We start from the raw sequence: 26716 nt of genomic DNA, 5'->3' as shown, positions 1-26716 counted from the left end.
AGAAGAACGGAAACAACATTTTGGCAGGAGCCTTCTTCGGGTGTAATTAAACTATTACAAGCTACAGTATAAGAGGGTTTTACAATGGATTTGTAAGTGCTGACTGGCTTGCAGGATCTGGGAGATCAGTCCACAGTCTTGGAGAAACAGGACAGGAAGCACAATCTCCCAGGATATCCCCGGATCCAGAGACTATTTCTGGAATCTGAGAGCAGGCCAGAGCCCCAGAACCTGCAGGCAACACGCAGGTGAGCAGGAGGTTAACAGTCACAGACGTAGTCAGGAGCCAGACTGTTCGAGCCTTTCAGAGAGAGCAGCAGTGGGCTGAGTCCAGTTCTGAAATCCCCAGGAGAGACGTGCCGAGACAGGAGAGAGGAGTTCATGCATCTTGGTTTTAGTCGAGACCCGTGCAGGTGAGGCCTGGACATGCTGCAGCTTGTTTTAGAACAGGTTTGCACACTCCAGTAAGCACCACCTTGCAAGAGTCAAGCCTGGAAAAGACGAAGGCCAGCGTATCAGCGTGTTTGTATCGCAATGAAACGGACAGAAAAATGCGTGAGATGTTTTCTGTATTTATTGTGCTCGGTGACCGATTTGTTTCTGCAATCTCTTCGGGTGATTTTATTTAACGTGGAAGTCACGAAACCCTTATTTTCTGTCCACAGTGGTAGAAACCTAGTGACATCTAGCGGCGATATCCTATAACTACAGCCTCACAGCCATCAGCGAGAACTTGAAATCAAATGTCAATTTATATAAATACCGCATGTAAAATTCCCTTATTTGTTTAAAGGGTTTGACTTTATGGGTTTATATTTGAGCACATGACGCGCCTTTGAACACACCGCGAACCCACTCGCTCAGCTAATTAAAGACAAATATGAGACAGTTATATTAACGAGGCTTCTCTTCACGTTCACGTCCTGAACGAAGAGCTGACGGTTCATCTGTGCTCGTCCTCTCTGCTGAGCCCTGGGTCTCGTTTCACTTTCAGTAACCCGATCCTGACCCGGTGTCTCTTCGCGCTTTGTCTGCACCACGTGGTGCACGAGAGAGGATTATCTCTGCCTACAATCTCCACGAAGGCTGCTCCACAGACCAAACTGCAGCGAACAACATTTTAACGATTTGGTATGAGAAGTCCTCATCTGAAACGCGGAGTCTCGGTGCCGTCAGCCTCTCTGAAGCAGGAACAGGCGAAGGTTTATTCCACGCTGAAAGGAAGAGAAAAGAGACGCAGCGTTCCGGCTGTGGAGGCGTTCAGGTGTGAAGAAACCTGCACCTGTTCTTCTGCAGCCGACACGCGCTGACGTGACGTGTTCAATACACGAACCCAGAGCCAGACACGGTTAATCAAGCATTAATCACAGTTTGAAGCGAAGCGTGTTACTGGTAAAAGTAACTAGAACCCTGGTTCTCCAGTTAGATACAGTGGGTATAGAAAGCCACCACCCCCTTTCAAAATGTTCACCTTTTGCTGGCCTAGAGCCCAAAAAGAAGACAAAATTAGACTTTTTCCAGTTTTCTTTACAAATTTCACCTTGCCACATCCACATGAAAAAAGAAAGCAAAATTTCTGGAAAAAAAAAGTAAAATAACTGGGCTGTTTAAGAGAACTACCCCCTCCTTTAACTTTAATTTTGTGATTTGTGTTTTTGTGACTCTTGTGATTTTTGTGGGCTCGCAGAAAAGACATTTCATTGCCAGCAACTGCTGCTGCTGCTGCTGCTGAACGCCGTATTGTTGTGCGTTTGATTTGATTTTGATTTGATTTAATACTTGATGGAAGCACCTTTTGCTTGAATTACAGCCTTGAGCCCGTTTGGATACATCTCGACCAACTTGGCCCACCTAGACAGGGGAATATTTGCCCGTTCCTCCCTACAGAATTGTTCGAGCTCAGTCAAACTGTGTGGTGGCTGTTGATGGCCTGCCCTCTTCAAGCCATGCCAAAGACTTTTGATGGGATTGAGGTCGGGGCTCTGATTAGGCCACTCCAGGACATTCACCTTCCTGTCCTTCGGCCACTGGATGCTTGCTTTGGCGGTGTGCTTTGGGTCACTGTCATGGTGACCCATCTTCCCCTTCTCAACTTCCTGGCTGAGGGCTGCAGGGTTTCAAGAATTTGCCTGTATTTTGCACCATCCATCTTCCCTGCTATCCTGACAAGTGCCCCAGTCCCAGCGGAAGAGAAACAGCCCCACAGCAGGATGCTGCCTCCACCGTGCCTTACTGTAGGAATGTGATCTCTGGATGGTTACACGTGTTGGGTTTTCGCCTGACGTACTGTTTTGCAGTCCTGCCAAAAAGTTCGATTTTGGTCTCATCTGCCCACAGCAGCTTTAAGGTGCTTTTTAGCAAAACAGAAATGAGACTTGATGTGGCTTTTAAGGAGTGGCTTTTTTCTTGCCACCCTCCCATACAGGCCGGATTCGTGGAGCAGTTCTGACACTGTTGTCACATGCAGACAATGAGCAGTCTTTGCCATAAAGGCCTGTAGCTTGTTCAAAGTTGCCATCAGCCTCTTGGTAGCCTCTCTGATCAGTCTCCTTCTTGCTCGGTCGTCCAGTTTGGAAGATCGGCCTGACCTAGGCAAGGTCTGGGTGGTGCCACACGCCTCCCACTTCTTAATGATGCTCTTGACTGTGCTCCATGGAAATACTGAAAGCCTTTGAAGTCTTTTCATATTCATCTCCTGACTTGTGCTTTTCCACAACTTGATCTCGAAGCTCTTTTGAGAGGACCTTTCTGCCCATAGTTGATTCTTTGCTTTGAAATGCACTTCCAAGTAGTGGAATCCTCTTAAACAGCTGCTTTTATTCTGAACTAATCAAACTCACCACAACTGATCACAGGTGGGAGCCAGTTAGTTTCTTGTGTGATCTGTAAGGTGATTGGTTATACCTGAGCAAGTTTACAAATGCAATTGTAAGGGGGGGTGTTCACTTATCCAAATAAGGTATTTCACTCTTGTAATATTAATTAATTTTCAGAATGTTTTAGAATTGTATTTTAATTTGGCTAATGTGGGTAACTGTGAACAATCCGAATTTAATTTGTTTTTATTTTCAGAGTGTCATACAACACAAGGTACAACTTTTGAAAGGGGATGGTGACTTTCTGTACCCACTGTATATGACGAGCTCTTGCACTTCAAATCAGTCTCGACCGTTTTAACTTTGCTGTGACTGAAGCATGTATGTGTAACTGTAGGGCTCGTTGGTGGTTAACACCCTGTCACATTACCGTTAACCCTGCCACCAGCTGAACCAGAGAACTCCACACAACTCAAAAACACTCCAGACTGCTCAACTGAACAAAACGGCGCCTTTTTCACAATATGATGTCCCCATAAAAGTGATAATGCATCATCAGGCCCGCTGGCGTTTACACTGAGGGTTGTAGGGGTCTGGTACAAGCTGCTCAGTGACAGCCGAAAGGCTGTTTTTTCACTATAACTTTGGACGAGATCTCCGGATCCATTAGCTACAATCAAACGCACTACACTGCAGAATGGCCCGTCTCCTGTAAGCGTCGTCAAGATCGCTACTGGTGTACTGAAATGATGAAGTTCTCGATTTTCACCCACCTGCCTTTTTCCTAAATCGGTACGAGCTAAACGAAAATGTAAATTTCTGTCATAATCGAATTACAACATTAGTGCTTATCTGATCCGATAATGTTGTCTTAACATTAAGTATTGCATCCTGAGGAAGCAGCGTGGTGGTACATATTTAACACGCAGCCGCTACGCAAATTACATTTGTTCACTGCACTGTGAGGTACTGTAATCGCTGCGGTAAAGGAGGAGAACATGCACCTCGATAAACTCACACCGAGGTCCCCTTTCGGGCGGAGACCTCCCTGCCCGGCGCTTATCGTAGCCTCCGCTGACAGGTGGCCGGGGGCGCTAGGCGGGACCCTCCCAGCCGGACTCTCCGAGGCGTGTTTAAAAACCCCAGCGCCTCCAGACAAGAGCCCAGCTCTCCAAGAAGACGAGTCCCGTCCCGTCCTGTACCGTACCGTACAGTGCCTGCCTAGATTTTAAGAAAACAACAGCAAACGCCGCCAACAGTCCGGGCCGAGAGATGTCGAGCGCCGAGGCAGCAGTCGGTACCCGGAGCAATCCGGCGAAGTTTAAGAACCAGGAGTACGCGAGCCTGCGCGCACAGTGCCTGCGGTCCGGCTCGCTGTTCGACGACCCGGAGTTCCCGGCTCAGCAGGACTCCCTGGGGCTGCCCTCGGACCCGGACCCGGCCAAAGCCGTCGTGTGGCGTCGACCCAAGGTACCGCGCTTCGTGCCCGCTACGCCGGTCGGATTCTATTGATTCATATATATATATAAAGTAACTTTAAATATTCCAGTACATAGCCTGCCTTCCCTTTCAGCTTCCCACTGAACGTGTTGTTTTTGTTGTTGATTCTTCTCAAAACCAGTATATCACAAATGTTCTATTCACTTGAGTTACACGCGTTAAATGAAAACCAGTTTATATACAGTACATTTTTATTAGTATCTATTTTTGACCAGACCTGTCTCGGAGTATGATCAGAACGGCATGTTTCCATTCCAATTAAAATACAAAAATAGGACGAGGGAGAAAAAAACCCAGAGAATGACCACCCTCCTTCTGAAGGGGACAGGTCAGGGGAGTTTGTGTGAGCTCTGCTGAAGCATTGCCTGTGATCCAGATTACCTACACATTGTTTGAGTTACAGCTCTCCAGCATAAGATGACAAGAACTCCAGCACTTGATTATTGCTTAAAAATTAATACATTGAATCACAAGAATATAAGACAGTTCACACTCTAGAAAACGTCTTTCTGCGCATCTAGCTTGTTTGGTTGCTAGTGGATCTTGTCTTCAACAACATGGCTGGGTAGCTTGTCCCAGACCCCCACCACCCTTTGTGTACAGAGGTGCCTCCAGGTCTTGGTTATGGTTGGTGCTTCCTGTCGCAGTGAACACTGTGGAATATTCAGTGCTCCTCTCCTCCATGTCAGCTCTGCCCAGCATCAGTGACACAAGACAGAACAGAAACAAGGTCAGCAGAGAAGGATATGAGAGCAGAAATGAGGAAAATGCGTCTTGCTGGCCAGCCAACCAGACTGTTCTCATTACCTGCACCTCGGTTCCTCGTCTGTCTTCATATCTCTGTCCTGCTCCGAGAGTCTCAATGCTACTTTTTTGCAAAGGGATTTAAGATTCATTCACGTCTGCACTTAAAACAAACAAAAAAAAAACTCCCGAATTTTCTGTTTCAGGAGATCAGCAAGGAGCCCAAGTTTATCGAGGGCACAGCAAGTACCACCGACATCTGCCAAGGACAGCTGGGTAGGAGCTGCTGCTGCTGCACCGGCAGTGCTTCTCGAGAAGGCGGTTAGGCTTGGTGTTGCCGCATGTCTGAGCACGAAAGCAAGGGGAGACAGTCACTGGTCATTGTGTCCAGCCCCGGCATAATAAAATGGGACTCTGGAGCTTCGATAAGTTGCGGGGCGCTGTTTTCAGCAGCCCCTCGTTCGCTGTGCGGGCAGGGGCTCTGTGGCTGCACCCCGAGCAGATGTTTCTGTTTACTGGAGCCGTGTGAGTGCTCTGCAGGGCTGTTGCGCAACCTGAGTGCCAGAGAGGAAAGGAATTTACAGCCAGGAGCACGGGGGCACCACCCCCCCGCCTTCGCCTCTATCCCAAACTAAAACACATGCAGGCACGCACAGGCAGCAGCTGGACAAAACCTGCCAGCTCACACGGTATCTGAGCTGTTCCCATTCCTCACCACGTCCCGGTCCAACTCCCTTTTTGAGGTTACTCTGCTGCGGTCACCGCAGACAGACCTTGATAGGTGGATGGCTAGCATGGTGTGTGTCTGTGTCTGTGTCTGTGTCTGTCTCACCTGCATTTTAGATGCACAGCTTAACTGCTGAGCAGCTGCCTGGCAGGGACGTGCCAAGGTGCCAGGACTGACCCAGGCCCAGGATACTGAGCTCAGTGCAGGCCAGGACCACGGCTACAACACAGAGCCTGGAAAGACCTTTTCGTGTCTTTTTCTGTTTTTAGGCAGATGTGCTCCTTGATTAACAGTTGGCCTCACAGACAATTGCGTATTGAGCTTTCATCCTGAATTTCGGAGCAGCCGTCTTGCAGAGCTGCCTTCAGTCAGAAAGGGCCTGCCAGCTCTGCAGTGTGCTGGACTGCTTCAGCGGCACGCTTGCGTTTAATCTTTATGATGATTTAACCGACGAGGGTGTTTAAACCTCTTTTAGGACCAGCTCCTGTAACGCCTGCTTTGGTCAAATTAAGAACATTAGAACAGCTCCAACAAGAGGAGCCATTGGGCCCATCTGGGTTGTTTGACACATCGTAGCTGAGCGATCTGCGGATCATCCAGATGCATTTTGAAACAGACCCGGCTATTGGCTTCAGCAACACAACTGGGAAGCTTTTTCCAGACTCGCCATCAAACTTTCATTTAATTACCATTTTCATACTTGCAGGTAAATCCAGGTACATTGAAAATAATCATTATTTTACTGCTGGGAAATGGTTGGTTCTATAATCCATGTGTTGTAGTATGTTGTATTTACTAACACTGATTGCTTGACCCCGGATTCTGTTTTTTGTGTAAAAATGCAGTAAAAGCCGACTTAGAAATGAGGCCTTATTCGTCTCCCTCTCCCTCCGTCATGATGCTTGCCCTCCTAGTGCGGGGGTGGGAGTATCTCTCTCTCGCTGGTGCTTGGAGGTCTGGTCTCTGCCTGTCCGTCTGTCCTGGTGCAGTGGGCAGCGGTAGTTTACTTGCCTCTCTCTTGGCAGGTGACTGCTGGCTGCTGGCTGCCCTGTCATGTCTCACTCTCCACCAGCCTCTGTTCAACAATGTGGTGCCCGGAGACCAGAGCCTGTCTGAAGAGTACGCTGGCATCTTCCACTTCAAGGTACAGAGGGGCTGGGCAGGGGGCAGAGGGGCAGCACAGAGATGCCCAGTGCCTGTGCGTGTTCGGAGTGCTGAGCTCAGCTGGGTCGCTGTATTACAGATCTTGAAGTCTTGGATTTTTAGTTATTGCAATGGGGTGGAACATGCGTTGTGTTTCTGGGACTGCGTTAACATCTGCGGGCCAACCAGAGAACTTGCTCAACAATAATTAAAGGAACTGAAAAGAGCCAGTTAAGATACTGGGACTATTGGTGGAGTTCATTCAGCAGTTTCTGAAAAGAAGTCAGCATATCTGTCAGGGAACCGATCGGTGGGATAGGAGGATCCTTATGTGTAACCGTGACTCCCGCAGGACGTGGAGTAGCACAGGGACAATCCAAAAGATGTAATCCAGGGGCTTGGTCAATTAGGGAGGCAATGAGTCCAGTAACCAGGGAAATTCAAAAACAAAATCCAAAAGGCAGGAGCAAAGATTTGGTACCAGGAGATCAGTCAAGAAGGCTTAGAAACGCGCACAAGAGAATTCTACAGGAGGCTTCTCGATAGTGAGCATGGGTGGGTGTGTGAGGGACTTTAAATACTGAAGGGAGAGGGACGTGGTTGGATAATGGGTCTGGGAGTGAGAATTTGTGGAATCTGGTGCCTGTGGGAATGTGATGGGTTCAATTAGGAGTGGGATTGTGAAACAGTGGGTTTGGGAATGTAACGGCGTTTGCGAGGGAGAGTGTGGGGTGTGACAATATCGGCTTTGGTGACAGAACTGGACAGGTTGTTCCACACTCCTGCATCTCTCTGTCAAAAAAAAGAGGAAGAGATTTGTATTTCTGTATGATGTGTTTCCCACACTACACATCTGGGTGCGGGGAAATGAAAGAGTCAGGGGAATTTTTCTCTGCAGTCCCACCTCCTCTTTTACAGCCCGTCTGAGAGAGTATTGGTTCTGATCTTCCAGATTACAGCTCAGTTAATAGGGGGCTCTGAGATGCACACTGTGACTTCTGACCTCCTAATAACAGTGCCAGGCAGCCCCAACTGGGACTCACTCCAGCTGTGGCCCTCTCTCAATCCAGATGTGACATTTTCTGCAAGACGCAAGGCGTTCCACTGCCTGTCCTTTTTATGCAACATTGCCCTGTCATATGAAACGGTGCCCAGGCCGTACCATGTCCTAGAGGTTTCATGAAGTGTGCAGTGCAGCACTGCGCGGGGCCTGATGTAGATGCACACGCAGACTTGTTGTTTGAACCAGGGGCACAACAGGACAGTTCTGTCCGCAGTGACCCCGTCCTGGCGCTTCCTGAACAGCAAATTGTGGCTTTTTATCAGAAGACACTCAATCAGAGGGACCACACCGATTATATCTGCTCTGGTATTCCCACCTCTAGCAAAAACACTGCAGCTAAAATGATCAGATTTTCTGATCTAAAGATTCTCTTTTGAGGAGAGAGTTTTGTGCTGTTGTGTGCAAGCTGGGCCCGAGTGTGCTTTTCATGACAAACCCAGAGGAACTGTGCTTTCTCCCAGCAGGAGCACACCAGGGTAAGTGTGCTTAATGGAAGCAGGCTGTGTGCTGTGTGCTGTGTGCTGGCACGCTCTCCCCACTGCCCCAGGCAAGCAGGGAGACCGGAGAATCTGTCTGCGCCTGACGTCCGACTAGTCTCGTCCTGCGGTGCAAACAAGAGCCCCTCTTCTTCAAGGGAGGGGGGGGCAGCGGCTCCTTTGATCTCCCTCCCAAGCGCAGCTGTGCCGTCACGTCTCTCGGCAGCTCAAATGGGGCAATTAGGCCATTATGTGTTTTGCAGCTTCACTGCAAAAATTTCCTGTAGTTTTTACCCGAATTCCAGGCGAGTTAAGTTCCAGGCCGATGCTCGGGGCATGACTGGGGGGGCCATGTTGCTGTGGTGAGGGCACTCTGTGCAGGCCTGGTGCTCAGATACGCTGCTGCTCAGGTACGCTGGGCAGGACAGCAGACTCACTGGAGGTAAACACCAGGGGGCGATCTACTTGTCATTCTGCAGGCATCAGTCCTTCAAGTCCCTGGGATTGCAGCTGTCCTGAGGGAGGAGCAGGAATCGTGATCCAGTCATCCGGTTAAGGTCTCAACCTCTCCCTCTTGTTGTTTCCGCCCCCCCCCCAGTTCTGGCAGTATGGGCAGTGGGTGGAGGTCGTGGTGGATGACCGGCTGCCAGTCCAGAGAGGCCGCCTGCTGTTCAGCTACTCCCGCACGCAGAACGAGTTCTGGAGCGCGCTGCTGGAGAAGGCCTACGCCAAGTCAGTGCGCCCGCCTGACCGCGCCGGTGCGCCCCGCCCCAGCCCCCCTGTGGGCCCGACTCACGGTGGGCTCTCCCGTCCTCTCTGCCAGGGTCAACGGCTGCTACGCCAGTCTGAAGGGGGGCAACATCTCGGAGGCCATGGAGGATTTCACCGGGGGCATCGCCCGGTCCTTGCCCGTGAAGTCCCGGACCCCCGCGGTGCTGTGGCGGGCGGTGGGAGAGTCCCTGTCCCGGGGCACACTGCTGTCCTGCTTCATCCAGGTGAGCACTGCGACCGCGAGAAGCCGCAGCCCCCATGGCACTGGCAGGCCCTCGCTGACCGCTGTGCCCTGCGCTGCTCCCTGTGCAGGCTGCCAGTGCTGCCGAGGTGGGGAAGGTGACCCCCCAGGGGCTGGTGAAGGGCCACGCCTACTCCATCACCGACACCAACAAGGTGAGTGTGCGTGCACGTGTGTCGGTGCGGTGAGTGTGCGTGCACATGTGTCTGTGAGTGTGCAAGTGCATTTGTCAGTGAGCGCGCGTGCGTATGTGTTGTGACCATGCGCTTGTGTCTGTGATCGTGCATGCACATGTGACTCTGTGTGTGTGTCAGTGAGTGTGTGTGTGGCACGTTGGTGATCTTGTCAATGAGTGTGCATGTACGCATGCTGGGGACCATGCACGCGTGTCGGTGAGTGTGTACGTGTGTCTGTGATTGTGCTTGTGTTGTGCTGCAGGTGAAGGATGGCTCGGCGGAGGTGTGTCTGTTCAGACTGCGCAACCCCTGGGGCTTTGTCGAGTACTGCGGGCCCTGGAGTGACAAGTAAGACACAGGCTGGGGCAACGGGGGGTGCTGGGTGGTTTCTAGACTGGGGTGCTGGGGCTGCTGCTTCATATTTTATATTATGTCTGAAAATGACATTGCAGGAAAATTTAGAAGGGTCATGGAAATCACTAAGCCACACATGTGCAAATAAGATTTTGTCACAAGATGGCACTGAATTAGTGTGATGATCTTTCCCTATTACAGGGTGATGCTACATTAGAATGAGCAGCCTCAACACAGAAGCAATTACCTTTGAGGTGAAACATCAAGCCATAGGACGAGCAGAACACAGACGTCACAGTGTTTGGTACAGCTTGGGTGTTGGCATGATGCAGGGACTGAGGCAGAGACTCATGCAATAAGACCAATATCTGTAGCAGGGTTGCTGTGGTGCAATTGGCAAATTGGTTTTAAATAAAGGAGGGCCCTGTATTTCTAGGCATGATCAGGCCGTGTCTGTGCACTGATACATTGTGTGTGCGCTGAAGGTGCGAGGACTGGGACAGAGTGGACAACGCAGAGAAGCAGAGGATTAAGCTGATCCGTGCTGAGGACGGAGAGTTCTGGTGAGTCTCGGTGGACGCCAGTGAGAACAGTGTGTGTGTTTTGACGTAGTAGAGTCTCCTGGGATACATAACGACTAGCGGCTTTCAGCACAGGTGCAGTATGCTGTTGGGAAGCTTATACTTCCTGTTATTACTTGATGATTTGCATATAACTGAGGAAAACAGTGCTAACAATAGTGCTAACATCTAACACCCACCCCTCCTCCCCTCTCCTCTTTTTCCACTTCTTCTTTCTCAGGATCAAGGCGGATGACCTCTCGCGCCTCTTCACCACAGTGGAGATGTGCAGTGTCAATCCGGATGCCCTAGGGGGCGCTCAGTCCCTCTGGAGGATCACTGCTCATGAAGGGGCCTGGGTGCCAGGCTGCTCTGCTGGGGGAAGCCGCAAGTTCAGACGTACGTAACCCATGTGTCCGCTTGGTCTCTCGAAGGGAAGAGTTCGCCAGTCTCCAGATGTAGATTGCAGATGTTTCTGTTACTTAGCGAGTGATGTGTGTCAGACACTCTTTGTCCCTGCGTCTGTTTTTTATCTGTCTCTCCCTCCCCTCCCTCTCCGCCCTTCTTCCATCTCAGGCACCTTCTGTAAGAACCCTCAGTTCCGGCTGATCCTGACCCAGCAGGACCGGGAAGAGGTCGCCGAGGGCGATGAGGCTGCGGAGGATGGCGATGGTGTGGACGACGAGGGCGGGGAGGTGGAGCAGGCGGTGCGGCCTGCGGGCAGAGGGACACAGAGCAGTGTGGTCCTGGAGCTGCTGCAGAAGCACCGCAGGCAGAAGGACAAGATCAGCTTCCTCTACATCGCCTTCCATGTCTACAGGGTCTGTCCCCCCCCGGTGTCCCGCCCATCGCCCACCCCCTCGCTGTCTGACTGTGGGAGCCTGATTCCCATCTGTCCCTGAGCCTCTGCTTCAGTCTGTCTGTCATCCAGTCAGAAGCTCTGCTTGCCCTCCTGTTCTGTCTGCTTTGCATGGAAGATATTAACTGGCTCTTATCACAGCACAGCACTAAGGAGAGGGAGGTGTTAAGAATTCTCATTTTTCTTTTGTGTCTATTAAATGAAAGGTAGCAGCCACAGACTGCAGTTTTACTCATAATTCTAATTCCTATTTCTAAGGACTGCATGCTCATAAAGGCCACTGTAAACCAGGGGGTGCTCTGTTTCACTCTGTTCGTCTTTTCATATTCCCATCGCCACATTGTTAAACCCTCTTCTGTCTTCTTTCTTTTCAGGTTCCCCCAGAAGTAAGTATCCTTTTAATATTACGATAATGTGCAGAATATAGTCCAGTTTGTGCAGTGCTTACCCTTGTTAAAGGTGACTGTGATCTTGAATGTGCCGCCAGAGCCCCTGTGCACAGACTGTGGCTCATGTATAGTGTGTGTGTGTGTGTGTGTGTGTGAAGAGCAGTGTGTGGTGGCTGTGCAGTGTGTTTGGAGGGTATGTTTCAATTAACCTGACCAGGTCTGTTTGGGACGAGAGCTGAGTTAGAGTGGTCTGACTCGGACTCGGACACTGCAGTCCGGCCAGTCACCTGGCCTCTGCTTTCGGCCGATTGATCCTTAATTGCTGCATTGACTCTGCTGCGGACGGGGACTAGCTGGGTAACAAAGCCTCTGAGGGAGAACTGAAGCACGTGTCCCAGGCCTAATGGGCGTCCCCTCTCTCTGCCCCAGCTGCAGGACGTGCCCGGCAGTCTGGCTGCCGACTTCTTCTCCTCCAACAAGCCGGTGGCGCGGTCCGGCAAGTACCGGCAGCTGCGCGGGGTCAGGAAGAAGGTCAAGCTGGAGCCCGGTCACTACGTCATTGTGGTGTCCAGCTACAAGCCCAACGTCGAGGGCAGCTTCTTCCTGCGCATCTACGCCAAGACCGGCAATGAGCTGGGGTGAGGGGGTTGGCGCTGCGCTCACACTGTCGCACTGCTGGGATTCATGCTTGCACCTTGCACCGCGCTCGGAGGCTTTTCTGCAGCCTGCAATGCGCTAGGCCAGTGTACTTGACAGCACAGGGGAGCTGTGGGGAAAGTTCAGAGTAAGTTCAGCACTCATGCACGTTGCAGTAAAGCTCTAGGGGGAGCTAGTGGGCTGGGGGAACAGCTCCATCACTTAACCAGGGCTGCTAAGAGATGCTCTTTGGACAGGCTGGGACAGTCCTGGGACTCTCTTTTCTGTCTGGAGCTTTTTCATTGTCCCGTCCACGTCGGTCTCCTGGCCCCTAGCAGCCTAAGGAGCTTCGCTGTCCACTCCAATGAGTGTCCAATCCGCTGTGAGATCTGCACCCCTGCTCCAGAACACCCCCAGTAATTCTCCTGTTTTCCTTAGGAACCAGGGTGGCTTTGACTGCTCCTCAGCGTTCGCCACGGTGAGCCAGCCCCCGTCTCCTCGTTCCCCTTTCCTCTGCGTGTGTGTCTGCCTCAGACCCGGCAGGACATGGGGCTTGATCCCTGGTGTTGCAGCCGGTCGGTCTGACTGCGCCTGTGTGCGTCTGTCTGCCAGGTTGTGCAGGCCGAGCCCATCACCGCAGAGGACCGAGGGACCGTCCGGGGCCTGTTCGAGGAGCTGGCGGGGAGGGTATGTGCTGTCCCCCTGTCCGCACTCCCCCTCTTCTCCTTCTCAGCTCTTCCCTTATCTCCCCCTCCGTCCCCATCCCAGCCAGCACCCGGCCCGACCACTGGATCACCACCCAGCCACCACAGCAAGTGAACTGACAGTCCGTAATCATGGCCAGCGCTGTTCTGACATGCCGAAGCAGAACACTCAGCGCCATGAATGCAATCAACACAACAGGCCCATCTGAGTACAATCACATCTAGTTCGTACATTAAAATTCCTGTCCCCTCCAATGAGTTTAAGGGAGAGCCAAAATAAAAAACAAAACTTGGCTGAAAACCTCTCCAGATGTCAATCTGAAGGTAGTGATGTTAAAGTGTAAGATCCAACGTGATCCTCTGGCTGTATGGACAATCCACTGTGCCTTGTTCCCCCCCTCCCGCTCTCTGGGTTAAAGAAAAGGAGGGACAAAAAGCAGTGATCCGGCCCTCCCCACTCTGTCTCGTTCCTGCTTGCTCCTAGTGGTCCTCACCCTGTCCGTCTGCCTCTCTCCAGATGGGCTGGATGGGCCCTCATAACCTTCTCACCCTTCTCTTGTTGTCTGCCAGGATTACAGGCTGAACGCGGTGGAGCTCGTGAGGCTGGCCAGCTCGGGTGAGATACCTGCGCAGCGTGTTTGTGAGGGGCAGGACTTTCTGTGCACTCATACATCATGTTCCGTGTATGGCCATGTCCAGGAAATTAAGAAAACTTAATTATCTCATAGGAATTTTATTAATAGGCAGCATATTGCCTCACACCTCAAGATCCTGGGTTCGAGGCTGGTTTAGAGCATCTTATTGTGTGCATTTTCTCCTTTATTCACAATACAGGATTTCTAGGTTGATTGGCATGTCTAAATTGCCCCCGTGTTTATGTTCCCCGTGCTTGCAATACTCTGCCTTTCCAAGGGTGAAGCAGTTACTCGCGAAAACAAAATAGCAAAGATCTGTGCAATATGGTGACTGACCAGCAGGTGGCAGGAAAGCTGCTTGCACAACAGCTTGCCTGGGATACTGGGAATGATGGCTGACACAGAGCGCAGTGTTTCCAGTGAATCCTCTCTCTGTCTTCTCTCAGTTTTCCCAGAGAACTTCCAGCTGTCTCTGGAGACGTGCCGCAGCCTGATCTTTGGAGAGGATGTATCCTTTACCCAGCAGAGAGGGAGGCCCAGCTTCCTAGCAGAAGCCTCCGGAAACATGTCAGCCTCTTACTGCCCAGCACATTCTTCTGTTCCTGGCTTTACAAGCTTTTGGATGCTGGACTGTTAAAGCCACACAGCAGCAGTTGTACTGTAATTTGCACTTCTCGCATGTCTGTGCAGATTGAGTCAAAATGCATTATATCTGGTGTTGGCTTCTGTGCAAAACCTCTGCACCTGAGCTGACAGATCCTGAAGTGGATCAGACTGCTATGCACCCGGAGTCTGATCTGGTGCTCTGAGCTTTTGTGGAAACAGGGTGACCCTCTGGTCCGATCTGGCGATGAAGGAGGGTCGTGTTCAGACTGAGCTGATCTTCCTGAAATTAGCCATAAGCAAATTTCCAGGGCTGCAGGGATCTGGGGAGCAGAGTAGGGGATTAGGAATCAGAATCCTTATTTGGCCAAAATGCTAAGAAGGGATGGAGCTGGAGAAACGGGAAGTGTGGATTTGGAGTACATGAAAAAAAAAACGGAAAACTGAAAACCATGGGATTCGGTTTCACTGTGTTTTGCTGAGTTTTCCACTTCTCTGTGACGTTATTGCACCTGACTGGCACTGTCAGACAGGAGGGAGGGGCACCCTCAGCCTGGGCCAGACTGAGCGGCTGGTGGCGTCACTGCGCAGTCTGCAGGTACGCCCACACTGGCGGGGGCTCTGCACCAGGTCGCACAAGGGGCCCGTCCCTGCCCGCCGGAGCACCTGTGGTGGGACTGGAAGAGAACTGTCCTGCCTGCAGATGTAAACTTAAGGGTCTTTACTCCAGTGGGCTTGAAAATGTTGCACCTGCAAAAACGCTCAGTGTTCTACTTCACAAGCATTTCAGACTGCATTTGTACACGATTTACAAAAGCACGGAGTGCCTGTCTGACACAGAGAGCTGGGGGTACACTGGAACTCACCCCTCTCCTCTCTCTTTCTGACAGGCCATCTTCTCTCAGTTTGATGAGGATTCGTCTGGGACCATGAGCCCCTTTGAGCTGAGCCTGGCCTTGCAGGCAGCTGGTGAGTAAGGCAAGGTGTCCACACAGGAGGACACATTCACAGACAGACACACATGTACAAATAATAATAATAATAATAATAATAATAATTGCTTACACTTATATAGTGCTTTTCTGGACGCTCCACTCAAAGCGCTTTACAGGTAATGGGGACTCCTCACCACTACCCCCAGTGTGCAGCCCCACCTAGATGATGCGCCAGTACACTCCCCCACACACCAGCTCTCAGTGGGGGGGAGAGCAGAGTGATGAAGCCAGTTCAGAGAGGGGGGTTATTAGGAGGCCATGACTGGTAAAGGCCAGGGGGGATATTTGCCCAGGACACCGGGGTAACACCCCTACTATTTTCATGAAATGCCCTGGGATTTTTAATGACCCCAGAGAGTCAAGACCTCAGTTTTATGTCTCATTTGAAGGACAGCACCTTTTTACAGTATAGTGTCCCCATCGCTATACTGGGGCATGAGGACCCACACAGACTGCAAGGTGGGCACCCCCTACTGGCCCCACTAACACCTCTTCCAGCAGCAACCTCAGGTTTCCCAGGAGGTCTCCCATCCAGGTACTGGCCAGGCTCACACCTGCTGAGCTTCAACTTCAGGGGGCTACCAGCTGTGAGAGGCAGGGTGATATACAGTAGCTGCTGATGTACACGGGGATATATGCTCATCAGCAGCTCAGGACACCTCCCAGGACACCAGGGAGACACTGTCAGCTGAAAATAGAAGAGGGCAGAGCTAGGTTTGTCTTTTATCTGAGCAAAGTCAGGCTGCTGTATTTTCACGAACTAGAAAAAGACAAGCCTGACCGCAGAGGCAGCTCGTGTGTCCTCTAGAATCACCCGGTCTTCTCTTCACCAAGTCCCCAGCGACAGACGCTGAGCCCAGATGTGCTCAGTGTCCTGCCGAAAGAGATACAGACACCCTGTCGCTCCCTGTCCCTCCCTGTCCCTCTGCAGGGTTCCAGCTGGACGCCCCAGTGCTGCAGCTGCTGTGGCTCCGTCACGGCACGGCTGACCTCTCGCTGACCTTCGACGGCTTGGTGGCGTGCGTCGGCAGGCTGCGCAAACTCTTCGGTACGCCCGGTTCGCTTGCCCTGCCTGTCCTTTTCAAATGTGTGTTCCTCCTTTTCTGCAAAGCGGCGCGTCCTTTTGAAACCCGGCAGCAGCTGGGATTAATGAGAACGGGTACCAGCCGGGTACGACTGCGCCTGTCCAGCCCAGCACTGCCCGTGGAGAGGTGACCTTTCCTGAAAAAAGCACCAACCTGCACTTCCTTTTATAGAACAGTGACAGAGCAAGTGACACCAGTGTCACCATACGTTCCTCCCTCTGCTTCTCCCCACAGATCTCTATGAATCAGAAGGCAGTTCGGAGGTGAAGGAACGTGGCATCAATGCGGTAAGCTCCCTCCCCGATCCTTTGCTTCCCCGCAACATGAGTCAGCCTGCTGCTAGCTGCCTGACCTTTCCTCTGGGGCCCCGGGTGCGAAGGAGGAGATGTCGGCAGCTTGTCCGCGTGGTACTGCCACAGAGAGAAGGCCATCTGCAGCCTTGCCTGTTCCCAGCCTTCGCCTCGTCCCGCTCATTCACCACAGCCTTGTGATGTGCACTGCCGATTCAATCAGCAAGTGTTTTTTTTCTCAAGAAGGAAAGGGATGCCGGGGCTCGTTGATCAGACTCCCTGCCGAGCACGTCGGGGAAACGGATCAGATCAGACTGCGCTTGCTTCACAGTTCCGACCTGTTTCAGGTCACGCCAGCTGTGCACTCTTTGCACCAGACAGACTGCACCGATTGGAAAGATAGAAGTGCTCTTAATTGAGTGTGTTTCTGTGCAGATTGCACCTGGAATAAAAGTGAACCCCAGCGCCCTGCGGCTGGTTTATCTGGAAGAGCCCAGCAGCTGGCAGCGTGTGGAATAGGTCCTGGTTTTCAGCTCCCTGCTCTTTCTTTTTCAGTCAGTTGCTCACTGCCGTTTAAACAGGCTGAATAAAGGCGCTCTGTCCGAACATAGCCCAGACTCTGTGCCCCAGGGCCTGGTGTGTTGCTAGCCAGCAGATGGCGCACAATCAGCTCAGATCCGCAGGCTCGATGTGACGTTACTGACGCCTGCTCCGCTCTTCAGACTGGCCCTGAACTTCCCAAGTCGGGCCTCTCTGTTTCCATGGGCTCAGCTCCCCACTGCTAGTCCTGCACACAGCCTTCAGGAGTCCTACCTGCGGCCTCGAGTCCCCCGGGAATCAGGGCTGTAAAAATCACCCAGCGAGGACAGAGGCGCAAGCTGACGGCCTGGCCTGTTCTTGCTCTTTTGCAGTGGCTCCTCAGGTACATCGGAGTGTGAGACGTGGACCCAGCCCCCCCCCCTCCAGTCCCTGTGTTGGTCTGGTCTGTGAGACACCTTTCCTGCCTTGTCCAGCTGCCTTTCCCCTGCTGATCCCGATGCGTCCCGAGATCGAAGAGTCTCCGCAGCGTCAGCGCCACCTCCGGCTGAACGGCTGTCCCGGCCCGTGCCAGGTCGGTTGTGACGGTTCGGAGCCAATCTCTGGAGCGGCACAAATTTGGGCGGGGGGGGGCATTCCCTCCATCACCAGACCGGACAGGACCGTTAGCCGACTGTGAGTGGGACACCCCCATGTGATGGCGCCACCAGGACTGGGCGTGCTGGTGTCGGCCAGGAACCCGAGCTTCCTGTGGGGCAGGAACTGCTGCCACAGGGCCTGACTGGCAGGACTGTGCCACCCCTCCGGTCCCGGAGTCCGCTCCTGTGTGACTCAGCAGGTGCTGCTGTCCCGGGACGCCCAGGCTTCGGGCTCAGCGCAGGGTGGAGGCCAGGCTGCCCAGTAAGAAGCTGGCACGTCTTCAGGCGACTGAGGGTCCTGACCAGCTGTTCCTGAGGTTCTTGACTTGGGGGGGTGGAGGGTATTGGACTTTCACGTCTGGCTGAACTACAGTTAGCTAATTATTGAAAAGTAGCGTTTTTGTTTAAAAAGATAGCAATTTCATAAAAAGCGAGAAGGCAGGCAGGGTGATCAAAATCCAGTGCTGTGACTTGGAGAAGAAAACAGGATTTCAATCCAGGATGCCTGAGATATGTGGGCTCTCCTAGTTGTTTTTTTTGGGGGGGGGCATTAGAAAAACGTTTATTTTGTCCTCAATTTTCAAGAGCTTTATAGTGCTGTATCAAGCTCCTGAGCACGAGTTTTTCTTGTGTTCCATAATCTCAGTGTGCTAGTTTAACTCTTATTCTGTTGGCCAGGCACTACAGCCCTGCCGTCTGATCTTCTGTACTTGAAGAGAAGGAGTAGAGGGGTGCAGGTTTCTGAGTTTTGTGCAATCATAATGGACTAGAATCACAGTTAGGGCTGAGGTTCAACATTTTCTTTCCTCTTTTAATTACGATTTATTACTAAGAGTGTTTGAAGATTGGAATGAGCCAGTAACCTGTGAATTAAACATGTGGAACTCCCACAGCTTGGTTACTCATTTTTAATTATTTTTATTCATTTCTATAATAAAATAAAATGTTGTAAAAGTGCACATGTACTCATTATGTCGCTTTATGCAGTGATGAGGTTAAACAGAGCTTGTTTCCTAACACGAGTAGCAACATGTTCATGACACAGTAATTCAAACTTACTCTTGCTGTTCACTTTTGATCACAATTCGGCCTTCAAACAAGCACGTCCGAAATGGGAACATTCATGTGTGGTCTGATGATGATGGCCAAAATTTTTTGTGAACAAAACAATAAGATTTAATTTACCAGTGCATGACTCAAGAGTTATTCATATCCTGGTAATCAGCACTCTGAGTAATTGAATTCTGCACGAACAGGACCCTCCCTTTGAGAAAGATTCTCCCTCAGGTCTGTACAGGAGTCCAACCCAACACAATGCCACATCATTCAGTCCAACCGTCAGAATCTCTCTTCCTTCAGTGCCTTGGCCGTTTCAGCACACTCGGCTCTAAGCTCAACGAGCAGCCAGTGCAGCAGCGCGTGTGCAGGAGTGATGTTTCTCTCTCTCCCAGCCCTGCAGGCATTAGCAGGCCTGCAAGACATGTTGTTTGACTTGTCTCTCTCTCTCTCTTCCCGCCGCCCCCTTTGCAGGCCACAGTTTCCTGATCCTGTAAATTTAGCAGTAGAGCTGCAAGCATCCGGAAGCCCCAGGCCCTTATCTCTACAGGGCAGCGCTGCAGCATCGCCTGTGGGAGGAAAACGCGCCCATTTCCCCTCCCCCCCCCCACTCCCCCCTTTTAACAGAACGTGGGGAAACTCTAAACTCACGACAGCACCTTTCCAATCTCGGTTCGACACGAGAACTCAAAGCAACCATTGGGATAACAAGCAATGTTACTTGTTGCTCGGTTTCGCAAAACTGACAATGTTTTTAAAGCTATTCTTCAGCTCTACACAGTGTGCAGCAGGTAGGAGGAAGAAAGGTTTTTGCCCATTGGGGATATGTGTATGAACAGATCTCTAGACATGCATATATACAGTACAATGCATAGATGCACACACCCATGTCATTTCAGACAGGCCAGCGTGGTGAGCACAGACCTCGCGTGTTGGATGCACACGCTTGGGCAGCCTGGGAGAGTGCAACGCAGCAGTAAGTGTCCTCGGATCACGTTTGCCCGCGTGTCATTGTGAGCGTGTGTGTCAGGGATGTGAGTGTGTGTGTTCCTCCCTCCCTCTCTCTCTCTCTGTCTGTGTGAGGCTGTGTGCCCGATGCTGGCAGGCTGACTCAGCGCAGCACAGCCCAGAGAACAGAACACTGCGCTCCGGAGCTGGCGAGGGCTAAGATGCTCGCAGGAGATATTTACAGCCCTCCGCCTCCCTGAGTGCCGCGCGGAGATCCTATTCTTATCCCTGCTGACGTGAGGGGCCTAACGTCACCACGCCAACGTGGCTCCATCCCCCAAACCAGCGTCTCTCCCTCCCTCCCTCTCCTTTGCTCTCCTTCACTCGTAGTCCCTGCGTGGCTATTTATGGAGCCCCCCCACCTAAAAATAGACTGCCCCCCCAAATCTCCGCCATCCATTTGCCAAACCTAGAAACGGGTTGCCCGCGGCAACACAGCTACCTCAGGACAGGAGTGTCGTCTTTGAATTTTTTAAAGAACAAAGGTGGGAAAAAGGCAGCAACCATGATGAGCATCTCTGAGCGTCCGTCTGCTTTACAGAAACGAGGAAATAAAGCTCGGGGACGGTCCGGCTTGTGACCGGTACAGGCTGGTCCAGTTCAGAAATGGCCAAAGGAGCTTATCTGTACCTGATGCAGAATGTGCCAGCAGTCACACAGGCCAGGCAGACACAGACTTGCAGACTCACAAAGGCGCACCCAAGTACACACAGGTGCACACACTCACAGCAGGTGCACACACTCTCACACAGGTGCACACACTCACAGCAGGTGCACACACTATTACACAAGTGCACACACTCACACCAGGTGCACACACTCTCACACAGGTGCACACACACATTGGCACAGGCACACATTTAAGCACACACGGATGCACACACACCCAAAGGTGGCACACACACACCCACAGGTACACACACACACATACACACACACACACTCAGGTGCACATACACTCACACAGGTGCACACAGGCACACAGGTGTACGCAGAAGCACATACAGGTACAGACACAAATGCACACTCACACAGCTGCACATACAAACGACTGCTGTAGTTGATAAAGTCCCCACCAGTAAAAACTAATTATTCTGTGACTTTTTACACAGGCAGGGCAGCACTCAATGGTCTAGTCTCACACTGACATCCCACATGAGGGAAGGATACTGGGGTACAGGGCTCTAGACTGTAGGAGACCGGAATACTGGGTTCTAGACTGTAGGACACTGGGGTACGGAGTTATAGACTATAGGACACTGGGGAACTGGGCTCTAGACTGCAGGACACTGAGGTACAGGGTTCTAGATTGAGGACACTGGGGCACAGGGTTATAGACTGTAGGACACTGGGGTTCAGGGTTATAGACTGTAGGACACTGGGGTACAGGGCCCTAGACTGTAGAACACTGGAGTTCAGGGCTCTAGACTGTAGGACACTGGGGTACAGGGTATTAGACTGTAAGACACTGGAGTACAGGGTTATAGACTGTAGGACACGGGTTCAGGGCTCTAGACTATAGGACATTGGGGTACAGTGGTCTAGACTTTAGGACACTGGGGTACAGGGTTCTAGACTGTAGGACACTGGAGTTCAGGGCTCTAGACTGTAGGACACTGGGGTACAGGGTTCTAGACTGTAAGACACTGGAGTACAGGGTTATAGACTGTAGGACACTGGGGTTCATGGCTCTAGACTATAGGACATTGGGGTACAGTGGTCTAGACTTTAGGACACTGGGGTACAGGGTTCTAGACTGTAGGACACTGGGGTTCAGGGCTCTAGACTGTAGGACACTGGGGTTCAGGGTATAGGAGACGGGATTACTGGATTACAGACTGCAGGGGACTTAAGTATAGGAGACTGGGGTTCAGGGTATAGAAGACTGTAGGACACGGGTGTTCAGGGTTACAGACTGTAGGACAATGGGATAAAGAGTGTAGGAGTGTACTTTCCCTGACAATCCATTGAGATCGAGGAATCCATGTGAGGATGTCTGAGGAATACAAGCTTGTTGCAGTTTTGCAGTCTAAGGGACTATAGGATTGTTGCGTGTGTGTTGTATATAGGAGTGTAAGACTCCCTCATGTGACAAAAAGTGTGTAGTTGTGCTCAGGTTTAGCAGGGGTACACACAGGACACCCAGTTACAGCACGATCGCACACCTTGCTTAAAAGCCCTAGAGAGCATTTCTGTACACCCCAAAACAAAAAATATTAGGGCGGTGCAGTGGCTCTATGGCTAAGGATCTGCACCTGGAAGGTTGCCGGTTTGTATCCCACGGCTGGCAGAGGAATCCTACTCTGCTGGGCCCCTGAGCAAGGCCCTTAACCCCAACTGCTCCAGGGGCGCTGTACAATGGCTGACCCTGCGCTCTGACCCCAGGCTCTCTCCCTGTCTGTGTGTCTCATGGAGAGCAAGCTGGGGTATGCGAAAAGACAAATTCCTAATACAAGAAATTATATATGGCCAATAAAGTGCTCTTTTATCTTAAAGTGAATTTATCTTAACACCCCAATCTCTTTCCGCTACAATCCAATGTTGTTGCACGCAGTACCTGAAACATATTTTCAATAGGTTAAAGCATGAAATAATTACATTATTCTGATTTCTGTTGGTTATTCATCCAGCCTATCAAATTACTTAAAATATTCTAATGGGTTAACTTTTAAAAGCTGTGAGTAGTAAAGTTTTTAAACGCTGAGTTCTCATTTAAGACACTAGGTCCTAATCTGGACAAGTGTTTGTACTTACACGAATGACAACACATCTCTTCGCCTCCAGCTTGTAATGCTGGTGTCAGGACTGAGCAGTTTTTGGGAAGGTTGCTCAAAATGTTTTGTATTTTTTATTGAAAACCATTTTTAGCTGAAATGGGGGGGGGGGGGGGGGTTGGGTATGAGTGGGGGGACGGGGGGGACTAGTCACATGATTAGTCACCGGGCACATTGACAGCCCTGAGATCCGCTTCCCCAGTTTGAACAGCACCGGGTCTGTCCATTATAGTTCTTTTGTTTTTCAGAGCTGGCTCCTGCTGGTGTGACGGGTTTTTCTGAAAAGGTGAGCTGGAAGTGAGTTGTTATGCCGTTGTTGACGAGCCCCGAATAAAAGAGGGAAAGAGAACGCTTCCCGCCAGCGACGTGGCCGGCCTGCCCTGGAACGCGGCGTGCGTCGCGGAGTAATGGCAGCAGATTAGTCAGTGCGCTCGCAGCTCCTGCGCCCGGTGCTGAATGCTATTCTCTGACACAAGAGTGCCTTTTATTAGCGCAGCGGATATTTTTATCCGGCAGGAATGCAGAGGAGGGGGGAGGCAGCTGAGAATAGCAGGGAGAGAGGGCCGGCCGCGCACAGCCTCACGGGGGCCCAGTCTGCAGGCTATCTCTGGGCGTCGGTGTCCGGGAGGGTACCCCAGGGAGGTCACAGAGCGTGCCATGTCAGAGTCCCGCCTCTGCTAGCTCAACCGCTGTGTTTGGGGCCCACAAGGCAGCGTTAATTCTTTGCGCTTGTATAGCGCCTTGCATCCTGGTGGACCCCGTAGCACTTCATGTCCACGAGGGGACCCCACTCCACACCCCGCTGAAGGGCACCCCCCAGCTGGGTGATGCGCATCTGCCCCCCCCCTGCACAGCAGGTCAGGTAGGGACGGGAGAAGTAAACTCTACAGTGGAGTCTCGTCAGGACACTGTTCTTACACACAGCAGCCAGCGCCTGTATCACCCTGCAGCTCCCAGCTGGCAGCCCACTGCAGCTCAGCAGGGGGAGCCTGGCCAGCACCTGGAGGGGAGACCCCTGGGAGAGCTGAGGCTACTGCTGGAAGAGGTGTTAGTGGGGCCTGCAGGGGCGCTCACCACCTGATGGGACACTATACTGTTGCAACACTCTGTGGAAAGCAAAGGCATGACAAAGCACAGAAAGGCGTCATGGCCATCCACTGCAACCAAGGAAGTCTCCAGTGGTGACGACTACTCACTCGTACCGCTGGACCCAGGCTTCTGAGGGCAAGAGTGTGACTGCCCCAGGGCAACGGCTTTCCCACTTCCAAATAGCTCCCCTGCACAGGTTTCTTCACGCAGCTCGTCTTCCAAACAGATGAGCTGCACAAAGTACAACCGTCATCGTCGGACACGACGGACAACCCACCATCTTGCAAGCAGCCATGGGAACTGTAGTGACCAAGTAATCATGCTCTCGGTTTAATAGCTTGTCTGAAGCATGGCACCCCCTACAGCACGAGGTCTCTGGTCACCATACCTGGTCTCTGGTCCTGTGGAAATGGTGGTCCAGGGGGAAAAGCGCCACCTGCACCACTGACAGTGGCAACCTCCTGCCCCAGCCTTGCTCAATGGGATATCCGAAGAGATGAGGACACAAGGAAGTGTGTCTCTCTCTAAATACAATCACTTACACACTTCTTGGACAGTTTCTACTTTCAGTATGTAGTTTTTTCTTTAAACACTAGCCAGGTGGGACCAGGATCCCCCGGCTTTCCGGGGCACGATGGGATTGGTCAGTCAGGGCCCCTGTCGCTGCGACCCGCCTATTCCTCCAATCAGCACTGAACCTCCGGCACGGGGCTGTGCCGCCGGGGACATGTTACAAGACGAGCGTCTCGAAGGGCAAGAGGAGGAGTGTGTACGCCCTGCCTCACTCTCCTGTGTGCGGTCTCCTTTGCCTCTGCAGGATTCCCCGACTTTCCTTCCACCCCTCATCTCAGTGCTTTAACTCAACTGACCTTCGGCACAGGAAGTTGAATGGACAGTGTTTTAAGCCCCTTGGCGTTGCCCGGCCCACATCGTCATCTGCGGCCAATCACGACCACCAGAACAGACTCCTCCTCCTGACTGTCACTGCACCAGTCAGGCTTGGGGGACAGGCGGGACCCCCAAAACACAGCCACTGCCATAGCAGAGAGGTGCAGTACACTTCAGTCTTCTGCCTGAGCGTCTGTGTCAGGCTCTGCGTGATGCACAATGCCATGGCACAAGGCATTCTGTGTTTGGTGTGGTTGCACATGTGCTGTCTAAGCATTTGATACAACACTTGAAACAGAGTAAAGGGCAGTAAAAACATGGTAAAACCTGGAGAGGCCCTGTACAGCATGACAATGTACAATCCCCTGCAACCCAGCACTGTGCATTACATAAGCATGACGGAGCGTGAGTTTATAGAAGTATTTATTGTAAAGTATCAATACATCGACATCTACTGTATGTCTGTACAGTGTACTAGGAGTTTATTTCCGTGGTGCTCACGATGCTTCACTGTGCTGAAAGGGCAATATTTTAACCTTTAAAGGTACAGAGGAGCTGCGGGGGAGATCTGTCCCTGTCCCGTCACAGACGGGCGGGCTGATGGCAGAACGCTTCGCGCAGCGAGCCGCTCGTCCGGCGTCCCTGGATTACCAGCTGGGCTAGCCTGCGGAACGAGGGGGACTGATGACGAGGGGGGGAGGAGGTGGGGGGAGAAACGTGAAAAGTGGTGCTGATCTTACCTGACGCGGCTGATGACTTCATCGCTGCTCCCTCTGCTGGGCCTTAATCTGGCTCTCCCTCTGTCGGCTATATAGGACAGTCTGTTACATAAGCCAGCGTGAGCGAGCGAGTGTGAGAGTGAATCAGCCTGCTCCGATTCCCCTTTCTCTCTTTCGTTCCCCCCGTCTTTCTCTCTGTCTGCCTCTGCCTCTCCTCTCTCTCTCTCCCCCCCTTCCTTCTTCCCTGACTGAACCATGCTGGCACCAGTCTCAGTCAAAAGTGGGCAGAAACGGACTCTTTGAGGTCACTGGTTCTGAGTCAGAGCAGGCTGTGGAAATATTTATATACTTATTCATGCATGAAGCGCCTGGTCTAAGCCTGTGCACTCCCCGTCTTTTCGGCCCGATTCTGGGCCCTCTCGGTCTTTCTTTCCCCGTTCCCACAGTGCCATCACACCCCCCTGCACCCCAGCTGGCTGCGCCCTGCAGCTGCAGGTACCAGCCGAGGAGGGGCATCGCCAGACGCCGCGACCGCACTGCCCAGAGCCTGATGCGGGATGAGCAGCGTCGGCTCCTACAGTGTGGTACCCTGGCTGGCCACACGGGGGCGCTGCTGCGCCAGCTGAGACCGGGATGGGTTCTCGCTGTTTTTGGCTGGACGCTCCAGACCACAGAGGACAAGGCGCGCACGATTCTGGGCATAATTAGACTTGGCACTTTCTTGCACTCCAGAGATCTGATCCAGCCTGCATTGTATTCAACTAATGGACCCTGTATCGTGAGCCTTTAATCTACAACTGACTTAACTGACAGAATTATATAATTAGGTAACTGATCATAATAATGCGGTTGACTTTTAATTGATCATTTATTTCAATATTGATACTTAATCATTTACTTAGTACTCATCAGAGGAGTTTACTGGCGACCCATCCACTCTTAACCACTTCTTCCAGTTCAGGGTGGCAGGGGAGCTCGAGTTGTATCCCAGCAATCAAGAGGTGGGGTACACCCTGGACGGGACGCGGGGCAGACACACAGACCTAGAGCCAACTTCCCCCGAAGCCAATGAAGTTACTAGTATGGCTTTGGACTGTGGGAGGAAACCCATGCGAACACAGGGAGAACATGCAAACTCCACACAGACAGCACCCCAGGTACAGAATTAAACCCATGCAAGGCAGTGGTACTAACCACTGCGTCACCGGGCTGCCCTTGGCTGGAGATGTTGATGGAGCTC

At 51.9% G+C, this 26716-nt stretch overlaps 1 protein-coding gene across 1 annotated transcript; it reads left to right on the top strand.

Moving 5' to 3' along the window:
• Positions 1-3975: 3975 nt before the first annotated feature.
• capn12 (calpain 12) lies at positions 3976-18898 on the top strand. Its single transcript, XM_088911502.1, has 21 exons — positions 3976-4286; positions 5267-5336; positions 6813-6931; positions 9068-9201; positions 9293-9464; positions 9553-9636; positions 9920-10005; positions 10497-10574; positions 10813-10970; positions 11148-11392; positions 11805-11816; positions 12249-12457; positions 12894-12933; positions 13068-13142; positions 13730-13775; positions 14241-14302; positions 14927-14995; positions 15288-15366; positions 16324-16440; positions 16712-16764; positions 17679-18898. The coding sequence occupies exons 1-21, from the start codon at positions 4089-4091 to the stop codon at positions 17703-17705; spliced, it is 2133 nt and encodes a 710-aa protein (XP_088767628.1). The 5' UTR covers positions 3976-4088; the 3' UTR covers positions 17706-18898.
• The last annotated feature ends 7818 nt before the right edge of the window (positions 18899-26716 follow it).

Source organism: Atractosteus spatula, chromosome 3 (assembly GCF_055471065.1).
Source record: "Atractosteus spatula isolate fAtrSpa1 chromosome 3, fAtrSpa1.hap1, whole genome shotgun sequence".
NCBI lineage: Eukaryota > Metazoa > Chordata > Actinopteri > Semionotiformes > Lepisosteidae > Atractosteus > Atractosteus spatula.
Note: the sequence above shows the minus strand (reverse complement) of the source record. Positions and strands in the feature narration are given on the sequence as shown.

Coding starts and splice junctions, on each gene's coding strand:
- capn12 (XM_088911502.1), top strand. CDS start 4,089: ATGTCGAGCGCCGAGGCAGCAGTCGGTACCCGGAGCAATCCGGCGAAG. Junction 10,006..10,496: donor TGCGGGCCCTGGAGTGACAA/GTAAGACACAGG, acceptor TGTGCGCTGAAG/GTGCGAGGACTGGGACAGAG. Junction 14,303..14,926: donor GCCTGATCTTTGGAGAGGAT/GTATCCTTTACC, acceptor TGGCACTGTCAG/ACAGGAGGGAGGGGCACCCT.